The sequence below is a fragment of the Meles meles genome, chromosome 1 (genome assembly GCF_922984935.1).
Source record: "Meles meles chromosome 1, mMelMel3.1 paternal haplotype, whole genome shotgun sequence".
In the NCBI taxonomy this organism is placed as follows: domain Eukaryota; kingdom Metazoa; phylum Chordata; class Mammalia; order Carnivora; family Mustelidae; genus Meles; species Meles meles.
In genome coordinates, this window is record NC_060066.1 from 130,184,292 (window position 1) to 130,209,809 (window position 25,518).

The following is a 25,518-nucleotide window of genomic DNA, read 5'->3' on the forward strand; positions in this document are numbered from 1 at the left end:
GAGGTTGGGTGCCCTTTCAAAACCCTCCCAGTCCAAACGCTCCTTTCCTCACAGCAAAGGAAGCTGTCCCTGATGCTCCCGCCCTGGACCTCGAGCCATCCTTAGGTCTGGGCCTTCTCCCCTTCGACCGGATACCCCCTTCCCGCAAAAATAGCACCCCGCACCTAAACCAGCCCGAAATCTTGCCGAACAGATTGAACTTGGGTGGTTTGTATTCATCGTCCTTGATGGACAGGGGCAACATCTTCTCTGCCCGGCGAAAGGCCGGGTCTACTCCCCTCTAGAAGTGGATCCGTGGGTGATGGCAGTGACAGTGGTGACGCCTCAGACGGGATTCCCCAGCGTTTGTCCCGGGCCGCGCGCCGCTTCGAGACACAGTCACAGACACACACCCGGGAACTCGCCGACTTCCGGCCCGGGCCGCGCAACGCGTCCTGGGACGCGAAAGTGGGAGGTGGAGCCGGGGGCGGAGCCAGCGCGGCGGAGGCGGGGCTTACGGCGGGGGCGGGGTGGGAGCTGCTAAGAGATAACAGGGGGGCAGAAAAAGGTGGCAACTGCTGGGTAGTTAGTGAGCCCCCCTGAGATGTAGGCACGAAGAAAATCCTAAGGTGGCGGCCCACAGACTGAGATGGCTGGGAGGCTGAAGGCCCGCTCTCGCCTACCCCGACCGCCTACCACTGATATTCCCGGATGCACGGGCGTCCAGCGCCTGCCCTTTCGCCATTTCCCCCTATAGGCATTAAATCCCGGAGTCTGAGATGGCAATGCTTTAGAACCCAGGCGGCAACGTGTACTGCAGCCGCCAGTCTGCAGGAAGCGCAAGTGATGGTTTTGCTGGGTGAACTCGGGGGGGCACCCAAGTCCTAGTACTCCAGTCCCCGAAAACAGAGCCGGGCCTTCCGTACGGCCAAGTGTGAGGCAATCAATACATGCCTTTCGAAAGAATGTTAAATGAATCCAGAAGAAGCCCTTTAAATTAAACCCCTCAGAGAGACCGTGTTGGAATTGAGGTTTGGCTAAGGCATTGCCTCCCGGACAGTCTCAATCCGCGAGCCCCTCAAAACTCTCGAGTTCGTGCAGGTCCCCTTCACTTCCAGGTCATCCCGGGGGCCGCAGGCGCGGCTGTAATTCTTGTCAGACCCTCCCTGCGCATTTGAGGGAGGTGCTGAAGGAGCTGACCCGCCGGTGCCGCACGAGGAGGCGCGGGGCGCAGAGAGGCGAGCTCTCGGGCTTGTCCCGGGCACCCACAGTCGTTGGAACGTTCCTGCGGACGTCTTTCCGGAAAATTGTTGGGATTGGGTCAGGTGGCCCATCACGTGAATGATTAAAAGTTGTACCTTGGGGAAGAAATGGGGGAAAAGGAGGACTGGCTTTTTTGGAAGTGGGCTGGAAACTACAAAACCGAGCTTCTTGGGAACTGCCTTTTAGTCTAACAGGAAGTGGAGCGTCACCGGGAGGGAGGGGCGGCCACCCCGGGACTGTCTCCTGCTTCAGGCGCTCACTTTGCGGGCGGTGTGTTTTTCAGGTTAATCGCTCAGCGAATGAGGTAGGGTGGATGCACGCTGCTGGGTTTAGAAAACAAACAAACAACAACAAAACCAAACAAACAAAATGAGCAAGCGAGACGCCCCTTCCGTTCTATGAGAACCAGGCTGCAAGCAAATAAGTCAGCTGGCCCCGCTGCAATCTTCTGCACTCGAGGTAAGGAAATAGCAAATGCTCTCGTGTTAAAAAATGTTCTGCAGTGAGGATATATATATGTTTTGTTCTCGTTCTTGGAACTTTGTGCGTGAGTGGGGTAGTGATTCGTTGTCTTTATTTTTGAAAATGTAATTTTTTTCAGTGTTCATGTTAATGAAACTGCTGTGTAAAACAGCTAGATTCCAGAAATTAAGTTCTGTGAAGAGTATTTTTGCCTTTCTTGGCGTAGGTTTCATTATTTTAAGCATAGAAGTATTTTCAATTAGAATTTACTTATTTTTTTAAGGAGGCTTTTGTATGAGCCATAGACTTTGAATTTTACTCTCCTGCACTGCTGGGGAAATATTAAGTGGGTGCAAACTAGGTTAAAGATAAATATTTCCACGGTAATTGGGTTTTTCTCCAAAACGGCTTTATTTCAATATGATGTTAACTGGGGAGGGGTGGGAGATCTATAGAAATAGCCAAATTTCAGTAACTGATTTTCCGTATTCTCTGAATTCATCAAGGTCAGCTGCAGTTTGAATTCCACCTCTGAAAATGAATTCTGCATTTTATCCTATATTGCTATGAATGAGAAATTGCTCAGCTGGTTTATGGAGAAATCTGCATTACCCCATTACTTCTTTCAAATACTTTTGAAATAAGTTGGAGAAATTGAAGTTTAATTTCAGTTATATTGGTTTCCTGGGACTCCCAAATTGCCCCACTCCCCACCCTCAAAGATACCTATATTCCCGTGAGGGCCTTCTCCTTTCAAAAAGTGATGATGGCACTTCACATCTTTCAGCCTTAGATGACTTAATTAGTAACTTTGATACTAAAGGCATTTTATTAGAAATAGAAATTGAACACTAGTTAATGAGGAAAAGTTCTACAAGTGGGAAATGTTTGCATTTCACTTCTTTTTTTCATTCTGAAATAGTATCTCTTCCATATATGTTGACCAATATATATTGTCATATCAAAGTTAAAGTTAGTTTCTTTCATTCAGGAGTCATTTAATGAGTTTCTACTATCTGCTAGGCTCTGTGCTGGGTACAGGGTGGGAGGAGGAAAATAATTATAAAGCCAGTTAAGTCCAAATTCTTTCCCTGGAATAACTTATGGGAAGAAGCAGCTGATGTGAGGAGAAGGGGTGACAGGCAAATCAGTCTAGGATTTTAGAATTGTGTGATGTTTCAGATGTGCACTAGGTAAGCCCTTGGTGTATCAAAGGGAGACAACTGTCACTCAGTGAGTCTTTTGATAATATACCAAGCCTTTTGTCCCAGCCATCCTGTTGCCCCTTCAGATAACTTGTTTCATGAAAGACATTATTTTGGAAAATCGAAAATGATTCTTCAGCTCAATTCATGTGGTCATTACAGATGCAGGATTTTGAAAAATTCCAATCATAATTTTTAATTCTTTCTTGCCTTAAAAGATTAAAAGGGGTTTCTTAGGTCATAAAAATAGATATTATAATAAACATTTTAAAATTAATAAATGGATTTCTACCCTGAACTTTGAAATATTTGTTTAGATCATTTTCTACTAGTTAACTGCATTACGTTAACTAGGTAGACTAAACGATGGAAAAAAACCCAGCTTCTCAGACATGTGATTGAGGACTGTGAGAAATGAATGCAGAGCGGATGAAGGGGCAGATGCTTATCTCCAGTCAGGGTTCCAGCTCGTTTCAGGCAGTCGTCAGTAAGGAATAGGAAGGATGCCATCTGTCATTCCTTAGTAATCAATCCTGGCATTTAACTGCAGCCCTATTTTAGACCCCATGCTTTTTTAGATGCTTCAAATTGAATGCCCCGTGAACCTTGACTGAATAAAGAAGCTGTGATGGTGGATAAAACTACAGATTCTTAAAAATCTAGAAATCGAATGTCAGGGTAAATTGCTAATGCATTCCAAGGTTTTGCTCCATGGCACATATATATGGTATATAGTTTTCAAATGTAAAAACACATCAGACAGGTGGGATGATATGAGTTTATTCTGCTTCTGCATGCTTCCCAAAGGTGAACACAAAACATAGCAAAGTTAGCTCCAGGCCCACAGGAAAACTTTTATCTATCTCACTGCCTAACTGTAATTTTTAGAACACAGAGTAACTCATTTTAATTTCTAAAAATAATCTGAAGCCTATAAGCCATGGCGTTGAAAGCATTTTTTAAAATTTCCTGATGGTTGACAAAAACATCACAGAAAAATCTTTGATTTCCCCTAATAGCACCAAGAGATCCTGTTCCTATCAATTACAGAAGCCATTAAGAAAATTTTTTAAAAAGTTAAAACTTTATCATAATGAGGTAAGTACCAGTATGGGGTTTTGTTTGTTTGCTTTTTAAAAATTGGGGTAAAATACACATAACATAGTATTTGCTATCTTAACCATTTTTAAGTGTGTAGTTTCATAGTATTCAGAATATTTACATTGCTGAGCAACCATTCTCCAGAACTTTTTCATTTGGCAGAACCGAAATGCTACACTATGCTACACTCATCAACCAACTCGCCATTTACCCCTTCCCCCAGCCTCTGGCAACCACCATTCTACTTTTTGTCTCTGTGAATCTCTAGATGCCTCATATCAATTTGTCTTTTTGTGACTGGTTTATTTCACTTAGCATAATAGCCTCAAGGTTCATCCATGGTATAGCATGTGGTAGAATTTTCTTCCTTTTAAAGGCTAAAGACTATTTCATTGTATGTATATACCACATTTTGCTTAGCCATTCTTCTGTTAATGGATATTGGATTGCTTCCATCTTTTGGCTCTTGTGAACAATGCTGCTGTGCACATGAGTACTATCAATATTTTTCTCTAAGAAAAATTATTTCCTCTAGAGATGCTCTTGTTTCCTTGGAAAACTTGAGCCAGGGTCTGTTAGAAAATTCTTTAAGGCCTCCTTTAGTCTTACCCATTGAAATAGTTCAGCATATGGAATAAAGCCAATACCCATCAAGTTGAAATATTCTTGTAGACTAGAACAAAGGTGAAGATAAGAGACTACACAAGACACTGAAAATACAAAGTGGCAAAAGTGTGGAGTTTGGTGTGACCAGCCACTCTTTCTGTGGCTCAGGGAGAATCACTTCATAGTCTCAATCTCTGCCATCCCGTCTCTAAAATGGGGGTGGATATATATATATATATATATATATATATTTTTTTTTTTTTTTTAAGATTTTATTTATTTATTTGACAGAGAGAGATCACAAGTAGGCAGAGAGGCAGGCAGAGAGAGAGAGAGAGGGAAGAAGGCTCCCTGCTGAGCAGAGAGCCCCATGCGGGACTTGATCCCAGGACCCTGAGATCATGACCTGAGCCGAAGGCAGCGGCCTAACCCACTGAGCCACCCAGGTGCCCTGGGGGTGGATATATTTTAATTTCCTTGTCTCTTAAGATTTGAAACCCTACTGATTTGAGATATTATATAACACACAGGTGGCAGAGGTCTGACAGTTTTCATTACTATTGCTAACCTCTGTGAGGGCAGGAACTGGGTTCTCTTTGCATTACCATCCCTAGTGCCTGACAGTTCCCTAGTGCCTGACAGTGCGGGGCACGGGGTAAGTACCTGTAATTGTTTGTTGACTGGTGGATATTTGCCATGGGGATTCGGACCTTCCTCTAATAAAGTTAGAAAGCTTGTATGAGCCAGGATTGCTTTGATGTAGGTTTGATATCTGAAACTATTTATAAATTATAACTCATATGTATGAAATCTGTTTCTCTTAGCGATTTTGGAATGTGAGTTTATTGCTGAACACCACTGTTTTCTAAAAGAGAAGTTTCCATAGAATATTCCAGGGATCCATTGCCTAACAATCTTGCCTTCTCTCCGTTTTCCTGTGACTGAAACAGAAGTTCAAATGAAAAGCTCTATTATGCTAGAATGGTAAAAGTAATATATTTGCAGATGTACTTGGTTTCTTTTGACCCATTTCTGGAACTAATTTTGCATGGCACTGTACTGAGCTAAAAATGCTTTTCTATTTCTAGGCTTTCTTCTAAGGATGCATTGACTCCTTGGATCCTTACAAGTCGTGGATGTTCCTCTTAGAAATAAGGCCATTCCTACTCCTGCCCTAGTACATGTCCCTGGAATTGGTCCTCTCCAAACATCATCATCATCATTATCTTCATCATAGCTGCAATTAATTGGCAATTCCAGGAGAAAGATGCAAGGCTAAAGTGAACTTTCATCTTGCATAGTTTTATGTAACATAAGCTGGGTGCTTTGAGGGTAGAGAGGACCTTTCTCTCTCTCTCTCAGTAACAAATGGCTGGATTAAAGGAGGAGGTACTTTTAAAAAAAAGTTCCATATAATACTTATGTGTTATTTCCTCTTAAATCAGTGATGATGAAGCAAATCCAACTAATTGATAGTAGCTGTCTGAGGAAGTATGGAAAATGAATCTGATGCTTTTTACAGGCTTAGGAGCTAAAAAAAAAAAAAAAAAAAATGCCAGGACTGTTGGGCAGCTTTTACTATGAATAAAGGGGTGGGAATGGGGAGAGAAGTGGAAACACAGGTACTTACTGTCCGTGTTCATTCAGACCTAATTTACCTATAAAGGAATGGCTCACTCTGCCTGGCTGCCAACAGGAGAACATGATCTTTCATGTGCCCAGTACGGAAATTCTTTCCTTATAGCCTGCAGTGAGAAATGACCTGTCACAGCATCTATCTAGTCAAATGCGATATTGCAGTAAATGTAGCTATTTATCCATCTGCATTAGCAATACTGTTGCAGAACTACAATTTCAAAATGCAGTGAGGGCCAGAACTAAGCCTTCTAAAGGACAGGCTTTAAACTGGCTGTCAGTGATCTCATATGTGTAGCCAGTTTTACTGTGACCAGAAAAGACTAATTGTATTTATCCGAACAGCCAGGCCATGACTCATTTGGTCCAGATTGTGGTCACCTAAATGATCCATTCTGAACACTATATAATCGATCCTCAGTATAGCAGGATCACAAGATGAATCCCACATTATGGACACTTTTATTATCTTTTATTACTGTAAGTCTATCCCTACTCTTGGTTTTCCTATTCGTAAATAATTTCCTATTCCTAAATACAAATATTAAAGAATATTTATTGGTAACACAAAATCATTTAACTTATTTTGATGTGTTTAGACCTGTGAAGAAAGTGATGGGAGTTAGGAATAGCCTTGTAAGAACAGATGGGTTCCCCAGGAGGAAGAGTGAGGGAAAATCATTTAGGAAGCAGAAGATAGCAGTTGGTAAAGGATGAGAAAAGTGGCATGGCACTTCTAAAATAACAGTGAAAAGAATGAATTTCTTGAATATGTAGAAAATACTAAAGGCAAAACTCTTCTCAGAATGCTGGATAGCACCTGGAAAAGGCTTGTAAAGAAAAGTGACCTTTCGTGTGCTATTTGCATTCTGTGTTTTGCCAGGAAGTAAATTCTTAGTGTGTGCGGCTTGAAATTTTAACGGCAGAGGCTTACTATGGGCAATAGTGAATGACACTTGGCAGCAGTGTTCTCAGTTTTCTTTTTCTGCCAGTTGTCTTGAAGTCTAAGGAGTTTTTTTGGTCAGTGTTTGGACCCAATCTAAAATTACATTTCTCAACTAGGTAAGATTTTATTTTCTGTTGGTTTAAATACTGTATGCTTCCTGCCAGATTAAGTCATCTAGCTTCTAATTTTTGTTAGCTCCTTGAAGTTGGGGAAATTCACAAGGACAATATTATCTAGGAAGTGATGATTTCCCCCCAAGGCAAATCAGTTCATTCTCCCAAGAGCTTCCATAGAAACAAGGATGTGCAAAGGTATTTTAATGCAGAATATCTTTGAAAAGATTTTTTAAAAATGAGAGTTCTGGGATGTTTTTATTTATCAAGTAGCTTGGCCACAAAACTGAAAGTAGAAACATGGCTCGTGCTTGAGACCACATTTCTGACTGGCTGTTCTAGTCACCAAATGGGGGATAACTCAGGTCTTTTACATAGGGATTGGTTTCTTGGTTACTACCTAGTCTTAACTGGGCCTTCATTCACATTTAGTTTAAGTCTGTTCTGTTAGTTTCAAGCATTTCTTATCCATTGTGGAGTTGAAGACAGTTTAAACAGAGAATCCCTCACCCCATTTAACCACAAAGAGTTGACAGCACTTACTCAAAAAATGGGCCTGGTGCTGTCCTGGATGACAAAGCCTAATGGAAACTGCCTTCCAGATACAGTCAGATTAAAAAAGGAGCATAGTCAATGGTTGTGATACCTGGGAACAAAGCCTAGTGGCACCCTGTTCTGAGTTCCCAGGAGCACTGAGGATGGAGAGCATGAGCGGTGTTTGCAGGGGAGGGTATGTTTGAAAGAGACTTGGGAGGGGCCCGGGAGTGTGAGTTCATCAGGTGGGGACAGGAAAGGGCTTTGTAGGTGGAGAAAATAACATGTACCAGCACATGGGAGTCCTAGGCTGGCACACTGGCTTTTGGTATCGTAAGAGCCAAGTCCTGGAATTTGGCACCATGTGTCCCTTTGCTGTGGATTGAGCGGTGCATGTCATTTGCATGCCATAAACCTGGGCAGAAACTGCTCATCAGTTGCATAGCTGTCTCTTACAACTCGTGCATGTTCATGGAAGGAAAGCCCAGGTTCTGAATTGGCCTCTGCATTCCACTGCGGAGATGATTTTACGTCTTGGCAGCTGAAGGCCCTTTTCTGAGCATCTCTATTCTATAATCATCAGTTTTTCGACAAGTACGTATTTTGTAGGAGGAACCAGAGGAGAAAACAATCTGTACGACATGAGACAAATCTAGTAGTGAAATGGCAGAACAGTTATCGTTCCTCTGCCATCTGTGGCATCAAAATGAAAATGACAGCTTCTCAATGTATGACGTCAGACTGCTTGCTGCTTTTCTACTTTATGAGTCAGAGGACATAACTAATTTTTGTTCATACTATGCTCTGGCATATTTGTTTTCAGCTTCAGTCTGGATAATTGTTGCTTTTTCAGTCTGAAGGTACTAGCCCGGAAGAAAGGATTATTCATTCAACAGCTTTCCTTCTAGGGAGTTTGGATAGATGATGTAAGTAAATAAGTAACTAGTGGGTCTTTGACAATTCAGATTGCTTGGTCCATTTAGAGACACCCATTAGAGAATTTGCAACTGTCACTTTATAGACTATGCATTATTTACTTTCATACTTTTATACCTACATTTAAGAAAATTTTTTTAGCATTTCAAATAATGCTCTTCCAAAAGCTATTCAACTCTCAGACGTTAAAAAATTTCTGACATAGTGACCCCACAGTTCCACTCCTAAGTATATACCTAAGAGAAATGAAAACATATGGTCACATAAAAAACTTGTCCATGAATATTCATAAGCAGCATTACTCATAATAGCAAAATGGGGAAACAACCCAAATGTCCAGCAACTGATAAACAAAATGTGTTATATCTATGTAGGAATGGAATGTTATGTGGCAATAAAAAAACATGAGCGAGGTACTGACATATATATATATATATATATATATATATATATATATATATGGACATGGATGAACCTTGAAGACATTCTGCTAAGGGAAAAAAGCTGGTCACAACAACCACACGTATGATTCCATTTATATGCAATGATCAGAATAGGCAAATCTATGGAGACAAAAAGTAGACTAGCGATTGCCTGGTGGGGGGGAGGGCGAGGTTGGGGAAGATGAGAACAGGGTGAGGTGGGGGGAATGACTGCTAATGAATGGGTCTGGGACTTCTTTTGTGGATGTAGAAAATGTGTTAAAATTAGAGTGTGGTGCTGGTTGCACAATCCCGTGAATACAATGAAAGCCACCGAAGTGTTCAGTTGACCCTCAAACAACATGGGTTTGAACTGTGCATGTCCCTTACGTGCAGGTATTTTTTAATAAGTACAGTACAGTGCTATCAATGGATTTTCTTTTCCTTATGATTTTCTTAATAACATTGCCTTTTCTCTCGCTTACTTTATTGTAAGAATGCAGTCTATAATACGTATAACATACAAACTGTGTTAATCCAATGCTCATGTTACACTAAGGCTTCTGGTCAACAGTAGGCTACTAGTAGTTAAGTCTTGGGGGAGTTAAAAGTTATACGTGGGGTTTGATTGTGCAGAGTGGAGTAGTTGGTGTCCCTAATACCTGTGTTATTCAAGAGTCAACTGTACTTTAAGTGGGTTAAATTTAGGGTATATTAAATAAATCTTAATAGAGTTGTAAAAAACACCCCAGCATACCAAGCATAAATATTCATATTACTGTACAGATAGTGACAGTCTTGTGTGGTGATACTTTGCTACACCCTTGCAGAATTTACCATAACACAGGGGGAAGAGTTCTGGATGATGCTATCAGGAGATCTGGATTCTTGTGCTGGGTCTGCCACTGGTGTGCTGGGTGCGTGAGCCAAGGGTAGTTCCTCATGCCTGGACCTTGAGTTCTTTCTGAAGTAAGGAAGTGACTTAGAGCCCTGAGCTGTCTTTTGGCTTATGTATTTGTACAGTAAAGCGTATAAATACTGGGGCAGTTTTGGATTCATGGCTTTACCCCTTACTGTTCGACTAGAACCAGGGTGGTAAGGTGTTCAGAGGCCACCTGGCTAGCAGTCCTTCCCTGATCATGTTCAGGTACATCGTGTTATATAAAGTAAATGTAGGGCAGGGTTTTCAACCTCAACATTATTGGCATGTGAAGCTGGATAATTCTTCCCTTTGGAGGGGTGTCCTGTCCATTGCAGGATTTTAGCAGCAACTCTGACATCTGCCCACTCAGTAGCATCTCTACCTCAGTCCTGACAATCAAAATTGGCTCCGTCTTTGCTACGTGTCACCCAGAGGATAGAGTCATCCCCCCATTGAAAACTCCTGGTGTAGAAGATGCTAGAATAACAATATGAAAATAACTAAAAGGATATCCTCTCTACCTATGAAGAACTAGTAAGTTAACATATCTGTGAAAAATATCATTTGGGGAGGTCTTTGATTTTTCAGATGATCAGGAGAAGAGGAAGGAAGACTTTTGTTTTGCTGACATTTACTCTGTTTATTAAAGTCACATTTAATCTATGGTAGTGATGGATTGGACAAAGGCAGAGAAGGATTAGTTAAGCTGTCAGATCCTTTTTAGAATGAGACAGGGTATCAGTAAATATATACAGACATTAAAAAACAAAACAAAACCAGAAGGATGTCTGGGTGGCTCAGATGGTTAAGCGTCTGCCTTCTGCTAAGGTCATGATCTCAGTGTCCTGGATTGAGTTCTGCATCAGGCTTCCTGCTCAGTGGAGAGCCTGCTTCTCTCTCTCTGTCTCTCATGAATAAATAAATAAAATCTCAAAAAAAATAAGAAAAAAAGTCTAAGAAGAGGGTGTAGGAGTTGAGGGCAAAAGAACTGGGAGGAACCTCCATTTACTTCTTGGTTCTTTCCACGTAAGATGTAGACTATCCTAGATGTGTTCTTCCTCATATCTCTTGTTCAAAGCTCAAAGCTGTGAATTTGGTGGTAAGTTCTTTCTCTGGAGAAAGAATAGAAGAGAGCTAGAAACTAAAATCCAGACAGCCAGTGAAGTCATCGTTATTCTCCATTCTGATCTGAAACTGTTTCTAGCAGGCCTACAGTGGAGTTCCAAACTTCACCTGTTCTCAAAGTATAGACTTGCTGCTTGCCCTGTGGTCTCTGAAGTTCTTGCTCTTCTTGCTTTTCTGTACAGACTAAAAATTCTTCATGATTGTATTGGGTTGCATTATTTAGTAAATACCATATGAAATATTTATGCTTTTTTCTAAAGATAAATTACTCACATCTCCCAACACATTTTTTGATATAGGTAAAATAGGGATTAGGAGTTATCTGAAAGAGGAAACTTCTATGATGGTCATGGGGCTAAATCCCACCTAAAAGTATAGGTTAAAGTAAAGTCCTTGTATGTGTCTTCGACAGTATTTATAGTAGGGTATATAATTACAGAATTATATATAAATATAATTACATTATTTATAGTAGGCTATAGTAATTTATTTCATTACTTTTTCTACACTAATATTGCCAGATAGGTACCCATGTCTGCTTTAGAAACTAGAAACACCTTTGTGTAAGTTTTGCTATGCTATTCCTACTTGGCTGTAGAAAATGAACACAAAGATCTTAATTAGGGTATATTTTAATGCAATTTTTGGATGATTCTTTGCTCTGAGTGTTTATAGCTAGCCATTTTTATGCAGAACTGAAAATATGTTTTATGAGACCTGCTTTTGATTCTGTATATTAGAAGAATTTTCAAGGCCTTTGAACCAAGATTATTAATTCATAATGGTTTTTCCTTGATTTATTACATTAACAGTATGTGTTGTTTTAGTAAGAGGGTATATGCAATGAAAAATATAGTATTCTACAGCGTTAAATTACTGTCCTTGAAAAATAATCATAGTAAGCTGAGGTTACTTCAAATATAATTCATTTTATTTATATCTCGAGTGAGGCCATGATAAAAGGAGAAACACAAAATTGCTTTTCTTAACAGAACATGCCTCAGAGAAAGTCCAGGAGAGAATATTCTTTGAAAATTCTCTGAAAAGGTTACTACAAGGTAACATTGCTTCCCAAATCTGGACTATTGCAAAGTGAGAGCTGCTGAATGACAATGACCATCCCCTTGATCTTATACATAAGCTTTTCTTTGCTTGCACGGGCCTCAATTCACTCTCCAATCATGGAGCCGATGCCCCTAGCCCTGTCAGAATTCTCCATTCCCCATTCTCATACACTTCAAAGGGAGATGTTAAAGACATGGTCCATATGGTCTCTCTATGTCCTTGCTGAACTGTGTATGGAGAAACCGTTTCTACAATTGCAAAACACTCCTTACTACATGAAACAAGATCAGGGAGTGGGATTGTCACTTGAATTCCACCACTGCTAAATCTCCTCCATGAAAAACAAAAGGTTGACTGAACATCATTTGGAAATTAAAGTGAGATTTCACTGGGAATCTAATCTGGAGATGGGAAGATTTAGATTACAGTTTTAGGATTGGCTGCGGTATGGTGGTCTGGCTGCACCTGGCCAGTTAAACGACAGAGTGTGGCGTCAAGAGCATAGGCATCCACACACAATGAACTTTTCTAAGGAGATGGCGACAACCAAAACTAAACTGTACAGAGGCAGTGGTACGCAGAACAGCGAGGGTGGCTTGGTGCCATTGGCATACCACTGCTAGGAGGGAACAGTAAGTAGTTTCCTCCAGCTTTATCACATTTGTCTATATTGTGGAATAAATGAGAGTATTCTTTTATTGTATCATCTAAGAAGAGATTTTTTTAAAAGATTTTTAGAATTTATTTATTTGAGAGAGAGCACAAGCTGGGGAAGAGGCAGAGGGAGAGGCAGATACCCCATTGAGCAGGGAGACTAATGCGGCGCTTGATCCCAGGAACCTGGGATCCTGATCTGAGCCTAAGACAGTTGCTTAACCAACTTAAGTTGCTCAACCCAGGCCTCCCTAAGAAGAGAAAGTGTATTAAAAATAACAAGAGAGGGGCACCTGGGTGGCTCAGTGGGTGAAAGCCTTTGCCTTCGGCTCAGGTCATGATACCAGGGTCCTGGGATGGAGCCCCGCATTGGCTCTCTGCTCAGCGGGGAGCCTGCTTCCCTTCCTCTCTCTCTGCCTGCCTCTCTGCCTACTTGTGATCTCTGTCAAATAAATAAATAAAATCTTTAAAAAAAATAATGAGAGGGTAGATGATGGATCCATTAAAGTCATCAAGAATAGTATCTCATTCTTTCCACTTCTAAGATCTATTTTTTTCTTAGAGGGTTGTTTTTTTTTTTAAGATTTTATTTATTTATTTGACAGAGATCACAAGTAGGCAGAGAGGCAGGCAGAAAGAGGAGGAAGCAGGCTCCCTGCTGAGCAGAGAGCCCGATGCGGGACTCGATCCCAGGACCCTGGGATCATGACCTGAGCCGAAGGCAGAGGCTTTAACCCACTGAGCCACCCAGGCGCCCTTAAAGGTGTTTTCTAAATGATTTTTGTTTTCTATCTTTTTATGGGTAAATATCTTTGAATATTCTTGTTGCTCATTTCTGGCTTTTGTACTTGAACAGAAAAGTTGAATAGCTCTAGGATATATATGCTGAGATGTGTATGAAGGCTCAGCTGCCAAAATACACAATAAGGACTTACCTAGAAGGCTTATGGAGGCTTGTGGAGGAGCAAGTGAAGTCGAATCAGAAGCAGAACTAGCAGAATAGTAATGATAGTAGTAAACCCGGGCAACAATGGAAAGTCGACAGTGCTCAGAAGAAGGCAGCAAGGATGATAGTGAACTCTGTTGGAGGCTAGGAAATCAGAGCTCTGGGTCTCTGTAAAACTGCCTATTTGATTCTGTCTTTTCTTACATATGTGACTGAGAGGTCTGATTAGCCAGGAATGTGTGACCAGTGAATGTCCAGACCACATTCATCAGGTGTTCATCTACTGTTCTGTGACCTTCGCAGGCAGATCCTTTAGGTATAGTGAGGAATAGGAGAGTATGTAGCTGCTTACAGTACCTTCTGAGCCTCCTGGACTCTGAGAGAGGGTGATTCGGAAGCTCCAGAGTCCTCCATTCGACCTGAATTTACATCCGGCAGTACATTCCTTAGCCCATAATGAGGAACAGCCTGGCTCTGGCAGCAGATTTTCTTGGGTATAGAGTCCAGATCCATTTCTTAGTGGCTTCAATCTTGAGAAAGATAGTTAACCTAAGTATCCAGACTATAGTAAAAGATAAACTAGATCCTGTCCCTGCCCTGATCAAAACCTTCTAATGGCTTCCCATCTCAATTAGAATAAAATCGATACTCCTTATTTGGCTGACAAGATCCCTGGTCATCTGGCCCTCGCTCTGATGTATTCTCTTTGTTACCACTACGCTAACTTATCTTTGAGCTTACTTTTCATCTGCCTCTCTCTACTATTTCTTCTGCGTCTAACAGCAGAGACTTTATCTTATTCCTTGCTGTATCCACAGATCCTAGAACAGTGCCTGGTACAGTAAGAACTCATAGCTATTTGTTTCTTTTACTGAGTGAATAAGTACATACCATGATATGTGAAGCACATAGTACACGGCCTGATAAGTAGTAAACTCACTATAATTGTTTGTTGCTGCTGCAGCTACCATTATCATCTGGTTCTTTTATTAGGCTTCTACCTGTGATTTCATTTGGAAAAAAGTTTGCTACCAAAAAGTACTTTTAAATTTTGCACACTGAAGTGTAACTGACCTTTGAACAATGTGATGCCAATGCCCCACACAGTCGAAAATCCACATATAACTGTTGACTCTCCCAAAACTTAACAACTAATAGCCTACTATTGACCAGAACCCTTAACTATAACATAGTTGATGAACACTTATTTTTGTATGTGTATTATATACTGTATTCTTACAATAAGGTAAGTCAGAAAAGTGGAAATGTTGTTAAGAAAATCATAAGAGAAAAATCCACTGATGGTCCTGGGCTTGATTTACTGAAAAAAATCCACATATTAAGTGGGCCCATGCAGTTCAAACCTGTGCTGTTCAAAGTCCTGCTGTATACGTGTATCAGAACATCAGGTTGTACACTTTAAATAGACACCATTCTTACGTCACTGATCGTAAAGCTGTTTAAAGGATTAGTGCAGTACTAAAAGAAAGGTAACCCCATTTGAAAAGACTGTCCTTGGTCCAAATTCTTCATGTTAAAATGAGGGCAGATTTTAGAAATACACTGCTAATTCTTCTGGCTTGTGTGTAGATGAGCTTCAGTCCACGACCACGAAAGCAAGCAGGCCCAGAAAGGCAGGTCTAGTCACTGCCACTTTTCATTTTTCCCTTAGGCCAAATGCCCTACCAAAGAGGCAGGGAGAACTGAATTCAAATCAACTCAAATAAGATTTACCTCCGTGCTCCTTGAAAAAGCAAAACCAAAAACGTGGTAACTAGGAAGAGTGCTAATACTGCATTTTATTGCCGCTTCTATTCCAGGTATTGCCACATCTGCAAACTTCCTGGGCGAGTGATGGGCATTCGTGTGCTTCGCTTCTCTTTGGTCATCATCCTCGTGCTGCTGCTCGTAGCCGGGGCTTTGACCAGTTTACTTCCAAATATCAAGGAAGACAAGATGCTCACATTGCGCAGGGAAATAAAATCCCAGGGCAAGTCCGCCCCGGATTCCTTTACTCTAATAATGCAGACGTACAACAGAACAGATCTCTTGCTGAGACTCTTAAATCACTATCAGGCCGTGCCGTATCTGCATAAAGTGATTGTGGTGTGGAACAATGTTGGGGAGAAGGGACCAGATGAGTTATGGAACTCTCTAGGGCCTCACCCTGTCCCCGTGATCTTCAAACTGCAGACGACAAACAGGATGAGAAATCGACTCCAGGTCTTTCCTGAACTGGAAACCAATGGTGAGTTGCTGCTGGGGTCCTAGCCAGCCTGGGCTGCGCTCCCCAGAGCAGGGGGGCGGGTGTATGGCATTCCGGCCTTCAGCTTGTCCTGACCATGTGGAGAAAGCAGGGAGAGGGAATCAAAAGAAAGCACTCTGGAAAACTTAAAGGACAGTTTTCAAGGTGCCAAGCAGCAGTTTCATAGGGAAGAAATCACAGACGTCTTGCAATGGGGACAAAGAGGTTAACGTGAATGAGATCTAATTACATATTACTGTTTCACAGAAAGTAGGAAAATGCCATTCAGCTTACACTTAATTTTTTTTTTTTTTTTGCCACCTCCCTTTTCCTTCCATCCAGAGCAGTTTCAGGAGCATGGTTATTTGCTTAAAAGACGCTCAGTTTTATTTCTTTAGGTTCATTTGTTTCTATGGATGAGAGTTGCATGATAGTTTTCTCCTTAGGCAATTATAAATATCAATTACAATTCAAATAAGCACTTTTTATGCTAGACAAATCTCTCCAGGAATACATTTCTTGTTTACTAATTTTGTTCAGGAAATTATTCATTTGAATGATCTATCTAGGCACCATTGTTCATTACTAGTTTTGTTTTCAGTTCCAAACTGTTGGATATAAATTTTTTTTCCTTTCGTTGCAGCGGTGTTAATGGTAGACGATGACACGCTAATTAGCGCCCAAGACCTTGTCTTTGCTTTCTCAGTTTGGCAGGTAATGTTGTTCTGTCCTTTATGACTTCATCAGTATAAAGTTTTCTCTAGGGTTTAGTTGGGCAGCGTGGTTTATTGTGGGAGTCATCTCAAACAGTGTAGACAGGATTTATCTCAGAGACAGATACATTTGTTGCATGGTAATCAACATGTCTCATGTTCATTTAAGCCAGCCTGCAAGTTATGGTATCTTTTATCTATATTCAATTTATATTTGGTGTGGGGGAGAAGAGCTAGAGCTACCTTCCAGAGAACAATGAGGAAATGATCTGGTATAGCAAAGACTAGAGTCTAGGGATATTTTTCTTTAAGGCCACAGATGGGTGTCTCAAATGAGAAGTATATTTCTATACAAAAGTATTAATATTGTATATAACTTCCTTTAAAAGAAAGCACTTATTACACCCACAAAATTTAATCCTCATGCTGGGACAACTTTTTAGGAATTAGTAGTAGTAATAATTCCACATGCATCATTGTGGTGGTAGTTTTATTTATTTATTTATTTTGTTTTTTTCCCCTAAATCCTAGCTGAAATAAACAGGCATAAGTTGTTTGCTATTCTGTGAACACAATTCTTTGCTACTGAGTATGTGTTAATTAATAGTAGTTGGCTTTTACAAGTTGCAGAAACCAGGACTGCACACCAGTTTTCTGAAGATATGTCAAATAATTAAACACTGTGCTACCCAATAAATGGTCTAATTTGCACTACAGTAACCCTCCTTAATTAGTTACATGGGATATAAGAACATTAGATATTAATGGTAAGTAGTCATAGTACTCAGCAGATATCAGCACTCTTAAAACTTCAGTTTCTAACTTTATGCCAAGATCAAAAAGTTTTTTTCCCCCGACAGCAGTTTTTCCAGCCCTGTAAATAAAGCTTCTTAGGCAAAAAAATTCTAATGTAACATTCCAGCCATGAAATTTCTATTTCAGTTAAAAAAATCAATTTACCTTAAATGTCAGGGATGGGCGGGGTGGGGGAATAAAAGAACTGTGTTTAATTAGAAAATCCAAGTAATATGGATAAATATGATTTTGGGGTTTTATTCATAGAAGAATAAACAAGAACAGTTTCAATCCATTGCCCAAGGTAACCTGATTCCTAAAGTTCAGTCCCATCAGTACCCAGCATAGTGGAATGATTCGGGGAATAGAGGCTCGCAAGAGTGGACATCTAGCGTGACTTTGCGCTCACTGGTTACCGTTAATTCATGCTATGACTTTTCCTCCTTTGAACCTATTAACCTGTGGAACAAGGTTCACCCTCCTAGATGATGTCAATGGCACTTCCTCTCTGAAGCCCCCCTCACTTTATCCTTGACTCCCTGCCCATTCCCTTTGCGTCCCAGCAACACAGCTGTCACCCTGTCCTCAGTGCCTCCAGCAAGCTCACCCAACTGCATACAACCATCTCACACTATGGGAATTCCTTATCCACACAGCTGGATCATACCCTCCCCAGATGATGACTTTTTTGGAAAGGGATTTAACCCAGCCTGATGTGGGGGGGGGGGCCTAGTTTAATATCTGTTCAGTAAATGAGTGAAACACAAATTACTTATGAGATTGAACTAAACCTTTTAACTCTATAAATTCTTCTTTTCTGTGATCCACTGGTTTTCTCTTGTTTGCTGGTTTTTGTTTCAGTTTTAGTTACTCTCATCTTAATTTTATGGTTTTACTACTATCCTTTCTTCAAAGATTCTGACAATGTCTCATTATATTTTTCTTTACTGGTATCTTTAAAAAGGAAACACTCAAGCTGAGAAGGGAGAAAAATATAACATTGTTTAAGATCAACAGTGACTTTCAGGAATATTGAAATCAACGTGGAAAAACAGTAGAATCCTACCTGTAGATTCACAATTTTATATGCTCCTACGAGATTGAAACAGGTTTTCAAAATAATTTACCTTCTTGTCTCCCATAATAAGTAGCATTCATACAGTCAGCTTCTTTTGAAGCAAATTTAGAACCAGACTCTTTGGTGACTAGGTTTTATTAATATCAGAGAATGTTTGAATTTAGAGAACATTTTTAAGGTTAGAAATTTTGTTAGCAATTGGCATTGTGATGGAATTTTGACCTGCAAATGTATCAGGGCATAGGTTTATGAAGTCGCCCAGAGTTAGATGAATTAAGATGTAGAGGTCAAGAATAAAATAAAGTTGGTATATCAGTTTAATTCTCTCTGTAATAAATCATTGCCTTTCTCACCATATCTGCTCTCAAGAAATGTCACCCTTAATTGTTCTTTTTCCACCTTTTCAGCAATTTCCTGATCAAATTGTAGGATTTGTTCCTAGAAAGCATGTCTCTACATCATCAGGTGTCTACAGTTATGGAGGGTTTGAACTGCAAACACCAGGGTTTGGAAATGGCGACCTGTATTCTATGGTGCTGATTGGAGCTGCCTTCTTCAATAGCAAATACCTTGACCTGTTTCAGAGGCAACCGGCTGCTGTCCATGCCTTGATAGATGAAATCCAGAACTGTGATGATATTGCCATGAATTTTATCATTGCCAAGAACACCGGGAAGACTTCAGGGGTATTTGTGAAACCTGTAAACATGGGCAATTTAGAAAAAGAGTCTAACGGTGGCTATCCTGGAATGTGGCATCGAGCCGAGCACTTTCTGCAGAGGTCTTACTGTATAAATAAGCTTGTTAGTATCTATGACAGCATGCCCTTAAAATACTCCAACATCATGATTTCTCAGTTTGGTTTTCCCTATGCCAACCACAAAAGTAAAATATGAAACTTAAACAAAAACAAACCTCCAAACTGCTTAGTATTTGAGTAGCTTCTCTCTGCTGGATTGGTGTTTTGTTTCGTTTGGGGGGTTTTGGTTTTTTGTTGTTTTTTTTTTTAAGCAACATCATGAGATTTTATCCACTACAGAAAGTCTCTGCAAAGGAAAAAAATGTACCGTGCTTCTAGGACATAAAATTCCCAGGAACTTCAAAAACCAAGAAGCTGGTACTCTCAAGATAGATCTTTTTGCAACGAATTTTCATCCCCGGATAGAACTCCTTGGTCAGCAATTTTATTGTTTACATTCTGAGACTGTTCTCCAATTTCTTTGACTCCTGGCATTTGCCTTAAGGACCCATAGCAAGTTGTCTCCAGGATCAGAAACCCAGAAAAGCATCTCTCTACTTTCCCCTGAAGGATGATTGTTTTCATTTGAAGCCTGAAATGCATTGGCGTAGAGAAAAGCCATGTGAAGGGAGAATAGTCTCAATCCCTTATAAAAACAAGTGGAAAACTCATGATTCTCAGTGCTTTCATTGTGGTCTTTGCAAGCAGCCCTTTTCAGCACTAACTCTGCCGGCACGGTTTTGATGCAACCATCAGGGCTTGGATTTTCGTTGATAAGTCCATTGTGACTGGGAGAGTTCATTTTAGTAGCTGAAGGATGTCTAGCTGTTTGCTTGATTTTTGCGAATATTTACCGCATGGATCACAAAAAAGTGCAGCCTGTGTTTCTATGTGCAACTTCTATGCAGCAAGGAGCAAATGTGTTACTAGATTCAGGTAGTGCATTTTGTCCCTGAATCTGACCATGAGAGTGTACGTTAATTCTTAAATTTCACATAAACTGTGTATTGTTTAAGAAACTTAAAATCTTCTGAAAGAATGGTTATTAGGAACTGGCGGAAGTTACAACCCATAGTATCAAAAGATCTTTATTGTTACGCACAGGTTACCTCATGGATACTAAAGAGTTATGTGTATTATACACAAAGGTAATCTCACATTCAGAGCTACTGCTGCTTTTTTTTTTTTTTTTTCCCAAAAAAAGACTCAAGGCATTCATCATGATGATATTTTGATTACATTCAGGAAAGAAATAACTGAATCGTAACAGAGGAATTTTATAGGGAGTCTGCGTCGGTAAATTAACTCGCTCACTCTGTGAATTAGTATCTGTGTTCCACATGGTGTCTGCGTTTCGTCCTTGTTCACACCAGTAGCAAGGAATACTTTATTAAGCCCATCTTCTACCTTCTCCTCTTCCTTTTCCCTCTCCTCCTCCTATAATGTCATTATATTCTCACATTTGCAAAGCTGTGAAAATATTGTAATAATCATGGTTAATGTTCCAGCAATGAGGTCTCTGTGCAGTTAGTGTAGTATATGTTGTTTCTTCATGTTGGCATGTGTATGTGTCTTAATGCAGTCAGATAAAGCCAGTAGAATCCAGAACCTCACTAAAAACCTATAATGTTCACTATCTGCTTTGGCCAACCTTGGTAGTGATTTTTTGCCTCTTGGAATTCACCTGGGAGATAAATAAAATAAACTTCTACCATGCAGATGTTCTATTAAGCAGACTCACATATTTGTGGTCCATATTTTTACAAATTTCTAAATACTCTAATATATTGCTCAGGGTAAAGCAGAGGCACTGGCTACATTCCCCAGGGGGAAATTCTCCAGTGGGAAAATATTTCCAGATTTTATTTCCCATTTTGTATTCTCAAACTTGTCTTAAGCACCACATAGGTTAATCGTATCATGTTTTCAGACAGAGCAAATATGATCACAAAGTGAAGTTCAGTCTGTGATACAGAGGACTTTGCACTGTGGCTTTGATTCTACTAAAACTTTTCCTCTGCAAGCCTCTTATTCTTGCTTCAAGTGATCGGGAGAAGACATGATGCTCAGGTTTGAAACTGCACGGGGAAAGCAATGTAGCTTAGAGGCTAGGTGTGCCAGGGGAGTATCTGGACTCAAATCCTTCCTAGATCTCACATATCCTTAACTTCTTAGAGCACTGGTTTCCTCATCTGCAAAAATGAGAGCCCTATCTATGTAGGGGTTTGCTTTAAGAAGAAAAGGGGATAACTTATTTCAACGTAGCACAATGCCTTGCCCATTTTAATGGCCAATAAATGAAAGCCTTTGGGGTACGTTTTGCTAATAAGTGCAGTTAATTCTACAACTCAGCACCTAGGTATTAGTAAGCCCCTAGGCCCATCAGGTGAGATATTCAAGAAATTATTCCTGTATAACAATGGGCAGAGAACCACGGCAATTTTCAGGTCATTTTCTTTATTTCAAATGCCCCTCTTATTCTTAAAACCATAGCAATTTTGGCTTATTCAGAACAGCATAAAGAAAAAATGAGAAGTGCCCCACCACACTAATAAAGCTAAGCACATCTGTATCTATTTCTCCTGACTTTCCGAGGTATATATTTTAATAGAATGATTTATTTGGTATTTCTTTGGATAGATAAATTCTGATTTATATAATCAATCCTACTACCATGTTGTTTCATTTCTTACTATCAGGACAACATTTGAGTAAGTGCCCTTCCTTGCCTTTGAGCACATCTATAATGATTCCTTTATAGTAAAACCAAGGACTTCAATACCTGGACCTAGGTAGTAGCATGTGTTTTTAGAGTTTTTGATACATATTGCTATATGCCTCCAGAAGCATTCCTTAGCTGCACTATTAGTATCACATCTGAGGGCACCTGTTTCCCATCGGACTTCCCAACATTGTATATTTAAAGTTCTCTTTCCTTTTTCCATGTATAAAATTCGCAAAGGTGGCAGGATCTGGAAGGACTTTGGCTGTGTTGAGAACTCTTTTTTAAGAAGGCTGAAAAACAGGAAGCCCAACTGTCAAAAGATTCAAAAGCAGTGTAAGCTTTAGGAAGTTTTTGAAGTGCTTCTAGAAATTCTTTGTTCCTAGGCTTGAAATATAGGCAATGAACTGCTGACCCTTTGCTTGTCCCAGCAATAACAAAATTGGGGGGCAGGGGGCACCTGGCTGGCTCAGTCGGTTAAGCGTTCAACTCTTGGTTTCCACTCAGGTCATGATCTCATGGGTGGTGGGACTGAGTCCCCTGTGGGGCTCCATGCTCAGCATAGAGCCTGCTTGGGATTCTTTCTTCTTTCCCTCTGCCCTGCACCCCTGCCCCCCAATAAATAAATAGATCTGGGGGGAAATGTTCATATTCATTCCTCTTGGAAAGACTCAAGACCTTGACTCAAAGATGGGTGTGCCTGCTGCTTCTTGTGTGCTTACATGCTCTATGGGATGCAGGGGAGGGCAGGAGGTAGAAGAAGTCAGGAGGAGGAGTTGGAGTGGAGGGCTATGCTATGATGGGGGAGGGTTGGGGAGGTGTCAAGTCTCACTGGCTGCTAGGGCTTCAGTGGTGAGATGTGATCTTCCCTTACCCCATGCTATGTCAAAAACCAGTGTTTAGTATCCTGCTAGGGATCTCCCAACTTTGCACACGCTCTCTCTCTCTCTCTCTACTCCCTTCCTCCTCACTTCCCATTCCTCCTTTTCTTCTTTCATGAAGGTTCTTTCAATATAAGACCCCAAAATACACTTACTGTAGATGAAATAAAAAGAACATTTCATACATTGGAGACATGCACTGAGTCCTGGCTCCACTTAATTTCCTTCTCTGGAGAATGGGGATGAAAATACCTGCCTGAAAACTTCTCTGGTTGCTTTTCGTTTCAAAGAGCATAATGTAGGGGCGCCTGGGTGGCTCAGTGGTTTAGGCCGCTGCCTTCGGCTCAGGTCATGATCTCGAGGTCCTGGGATCGAGTCCCACATCGTGCGCTCTGCTCGGCGGGGAGCCTGCTTCCCTCTCACTCTGCCTGCCTCTCTGCCTACTTGTGATTTCTCTGTCAAATAAATAAATAAAATCTTTAAAAAAAAAAAGAGAGCATAATGTATAGAAAGAACTTTGTAGCATCAGGAAAGCACACAATTTTTTTCAAAGCCATTACAGATAAAGAAAGCATCTTGGCCAAGAGTTAAAGAAACTTGGTCGTGAGTTAGGAGTTGTGTCAAAATTATACCTTGGAGCATAAAGAAGCAAGAATGAATATGCAAGTACTAAAAACAATTTAAGGAACCCACTTTATTAACTCTGGCTCAGAATGGAATATTCGAATTAAATGTTTATCTAAACTAGAGATGACTCAAGCCTTCTTCTCTTTTTATATGTCAATATTTTATTTAAAAAGAAAAAGAATCAAATTCTCGGTCAGAATATTTTAAGTAGTTTACAAAAATAAACCTGAAGGAAACAGCTTTAATTTACAGCAGTGGTTTTTAACTTGGGCTGATTCTACCCTCAGGGTTCACACAGCAAGATCTGGAGACATTTTGGTTATTACAATTGAGGGCATGCTACTGACTTAGAATAGAGCAGCCCCCCAACACAAAGAATTAAGCATCCCAAAAAGTCAGTAGTGCTGAAGTTGAGGAAAAATATGCTTGACATATTATAGAATATATGGTTGGTAATTTATCTATAGCACATACTTTACTGCAATGCAAGTTGCACTGCTGAAGTTTTATCCCATGTAATAGTGCCTATTATATGGGACAGAAAACTAAAGGGACAGGGAATGTATATATATTACTGATAAGAAATCTGGCACATAATTCTGTTACCCCCAATCTGATCAAAGAGCCAGAAATTTTCCTAATTAAGGTTTATTCCTATCTCTTTTTTTTTCTTTCTCTCTCCAACCCCCAAATCTGTATGTCTTTATTTTCACATCTGAAGAAATAGAGCTTCAGTTTCTGGGAAGGACCTAGGATAGATACCTATTTCTGAATCACTACTGAGCAATATTACATAATACAGTGTATATTTTAATAACACATCTCTATTTAGAGAAAGTCGGGATGACTGACTTAATGTAAGCTAAACATAAATTCTCAAATTATCATATTTGAGTGTTAAAGTATTTTTGGTTTAAGCAATAAACTTAATAAACAGCTGGGGAAGACAATTTATCCAGGAAAGACCGCTGCAATGGGAGAATTGGGAAGCATTTTTCTCTTATCAGCTAAGTAATGATTTAGGTTATGTAAATTTAACTGGGTCTCAGCGTTCACATCTACAAAAGAGGGAAATGAACTAAATGATTAGTAAATTACTTAACAGCTGTAAAATTTGGTGACCCTAAATCATTGTTGAATTGGTAGGTTTTAAAGGGACGAGGTTAGGGGCATTGAGTGACTCAGTCAGTTAAGCATCCAACTCTTGGTTTCCATTCAGGTCACCATCTCAGGGTCATGGCCTCAGGGTGGTGGGATCAAGCCCTGAGCTGGCCTCCATGCTAAGCATGGAGTCAGCTTGAGATTCACTCTCTTCCTCTGCCCCTGCCCCTGCCCCCAGCTCACATGCTCTCTCTCTCTCAAATAAAAAAATCTTTAATGAATAAATAAATAAAAGAACCAGGTTACACTTTCTGACAAGCAAAAATAATCCCTTAGAGTTTAGCTCTGTTGGAGCTTAGTTTCTTCCCTACACCTTCTGCCTATCTCTCCAGGAATCCTTTCTCAAAGTGAATATGAATTCAGTAATAATTCAATTAATATGAATTCAATTAATACACATCATTACTGTTGTACTGTTTTTGAACCAAAAGACATAATGATTATGACGTGAAAATGATGAGGAAGAAGAAGATGATGACATCAGTTAGTGGTAAATGCCGACTAGAAGAGATTATGATTTATTTAAAAGGTGTGTCACTTCTCAACCAAGCTTCTGTTGCCCTGGCCTTTGTGAAGATCCCAAAGAAATACGCAACAGGGTAACAAGCCACTTGAATCAAATTGAACTCTGAATCAGAAATGA

At 40.3% G+C, this 25,518-nt stretch overlaps 2 protein-coding genes across 6 annotated transcripts in view; one reads left to right on the forward strand and one right to left on the reverse strand.

Moving 5' to 3' along the window:
- SLC30A7 (solute carrier family 30 member 7) overlaps positions 1-407 on the reverse strand; it is a 90,054-nt gene extending 89,647 nt beyond the window's left edge. For both annotated transcript variants that reach the window (XM_046016709.1, XM_046016702.1), the window contains exon 1: positions 165-407. In XM_046016709.1, coding sequence (XP_045872665.1) covers positions 165-244 — 80 coding nt within the window. In that variant the 5' untranslated portion in view covers positions 245-407. The remainder of the gene's footprint in view (positions 1-164) is intronic.
- A 1,040-nt stretch (positions 408-1,447) lies between these two features.
- On the forward strand, positions 1,448-24,461 carry EXTL2 (exostosin like glycosyltransferase 2). 4 transcript variants are annotated; one of them, XM_046016904.1, is made up of 7 exons: positions 1,448-1,701; positions 3,929-4,007; positions 5,705-6,005; positions 8,668-8,770; positions 15,735-16,162; positions 16,803-16,873; positions 19,153-24,461. In XM_046016904.1, exons 4-7 carry the CDS (start codon positions 8,766-8,768, stop codon positions 19,639-19,641), a joined length of 993 nt encoding a protein of 330 aa, XP_045872860.1. In that variant the 5' UTR covers positions 1,448-1,701; positions 3,929-4,007; positions 5,705-6,005; positions 8,668-8,765; the 3' UTR covers positions 19,642-24,461. The 4 variants fall into 4 exon arrangements, with proteins under 4 accessions (XP_045872860.1, XP_045872868.1, XP_045872853.1 ...); XM_046016912.1 differs by having other exon boundaries at positions 8,698-8,770; XM_046016897.1 differs by lacking the exons at positions 5,705-6,005; positions 8,668-8,770 and having other exon boundaries at positions 1,451-1,701; positions 19,153-24,460.
- Positions 24,462-25,518: the final 1,057 nt, after the last annotated feature.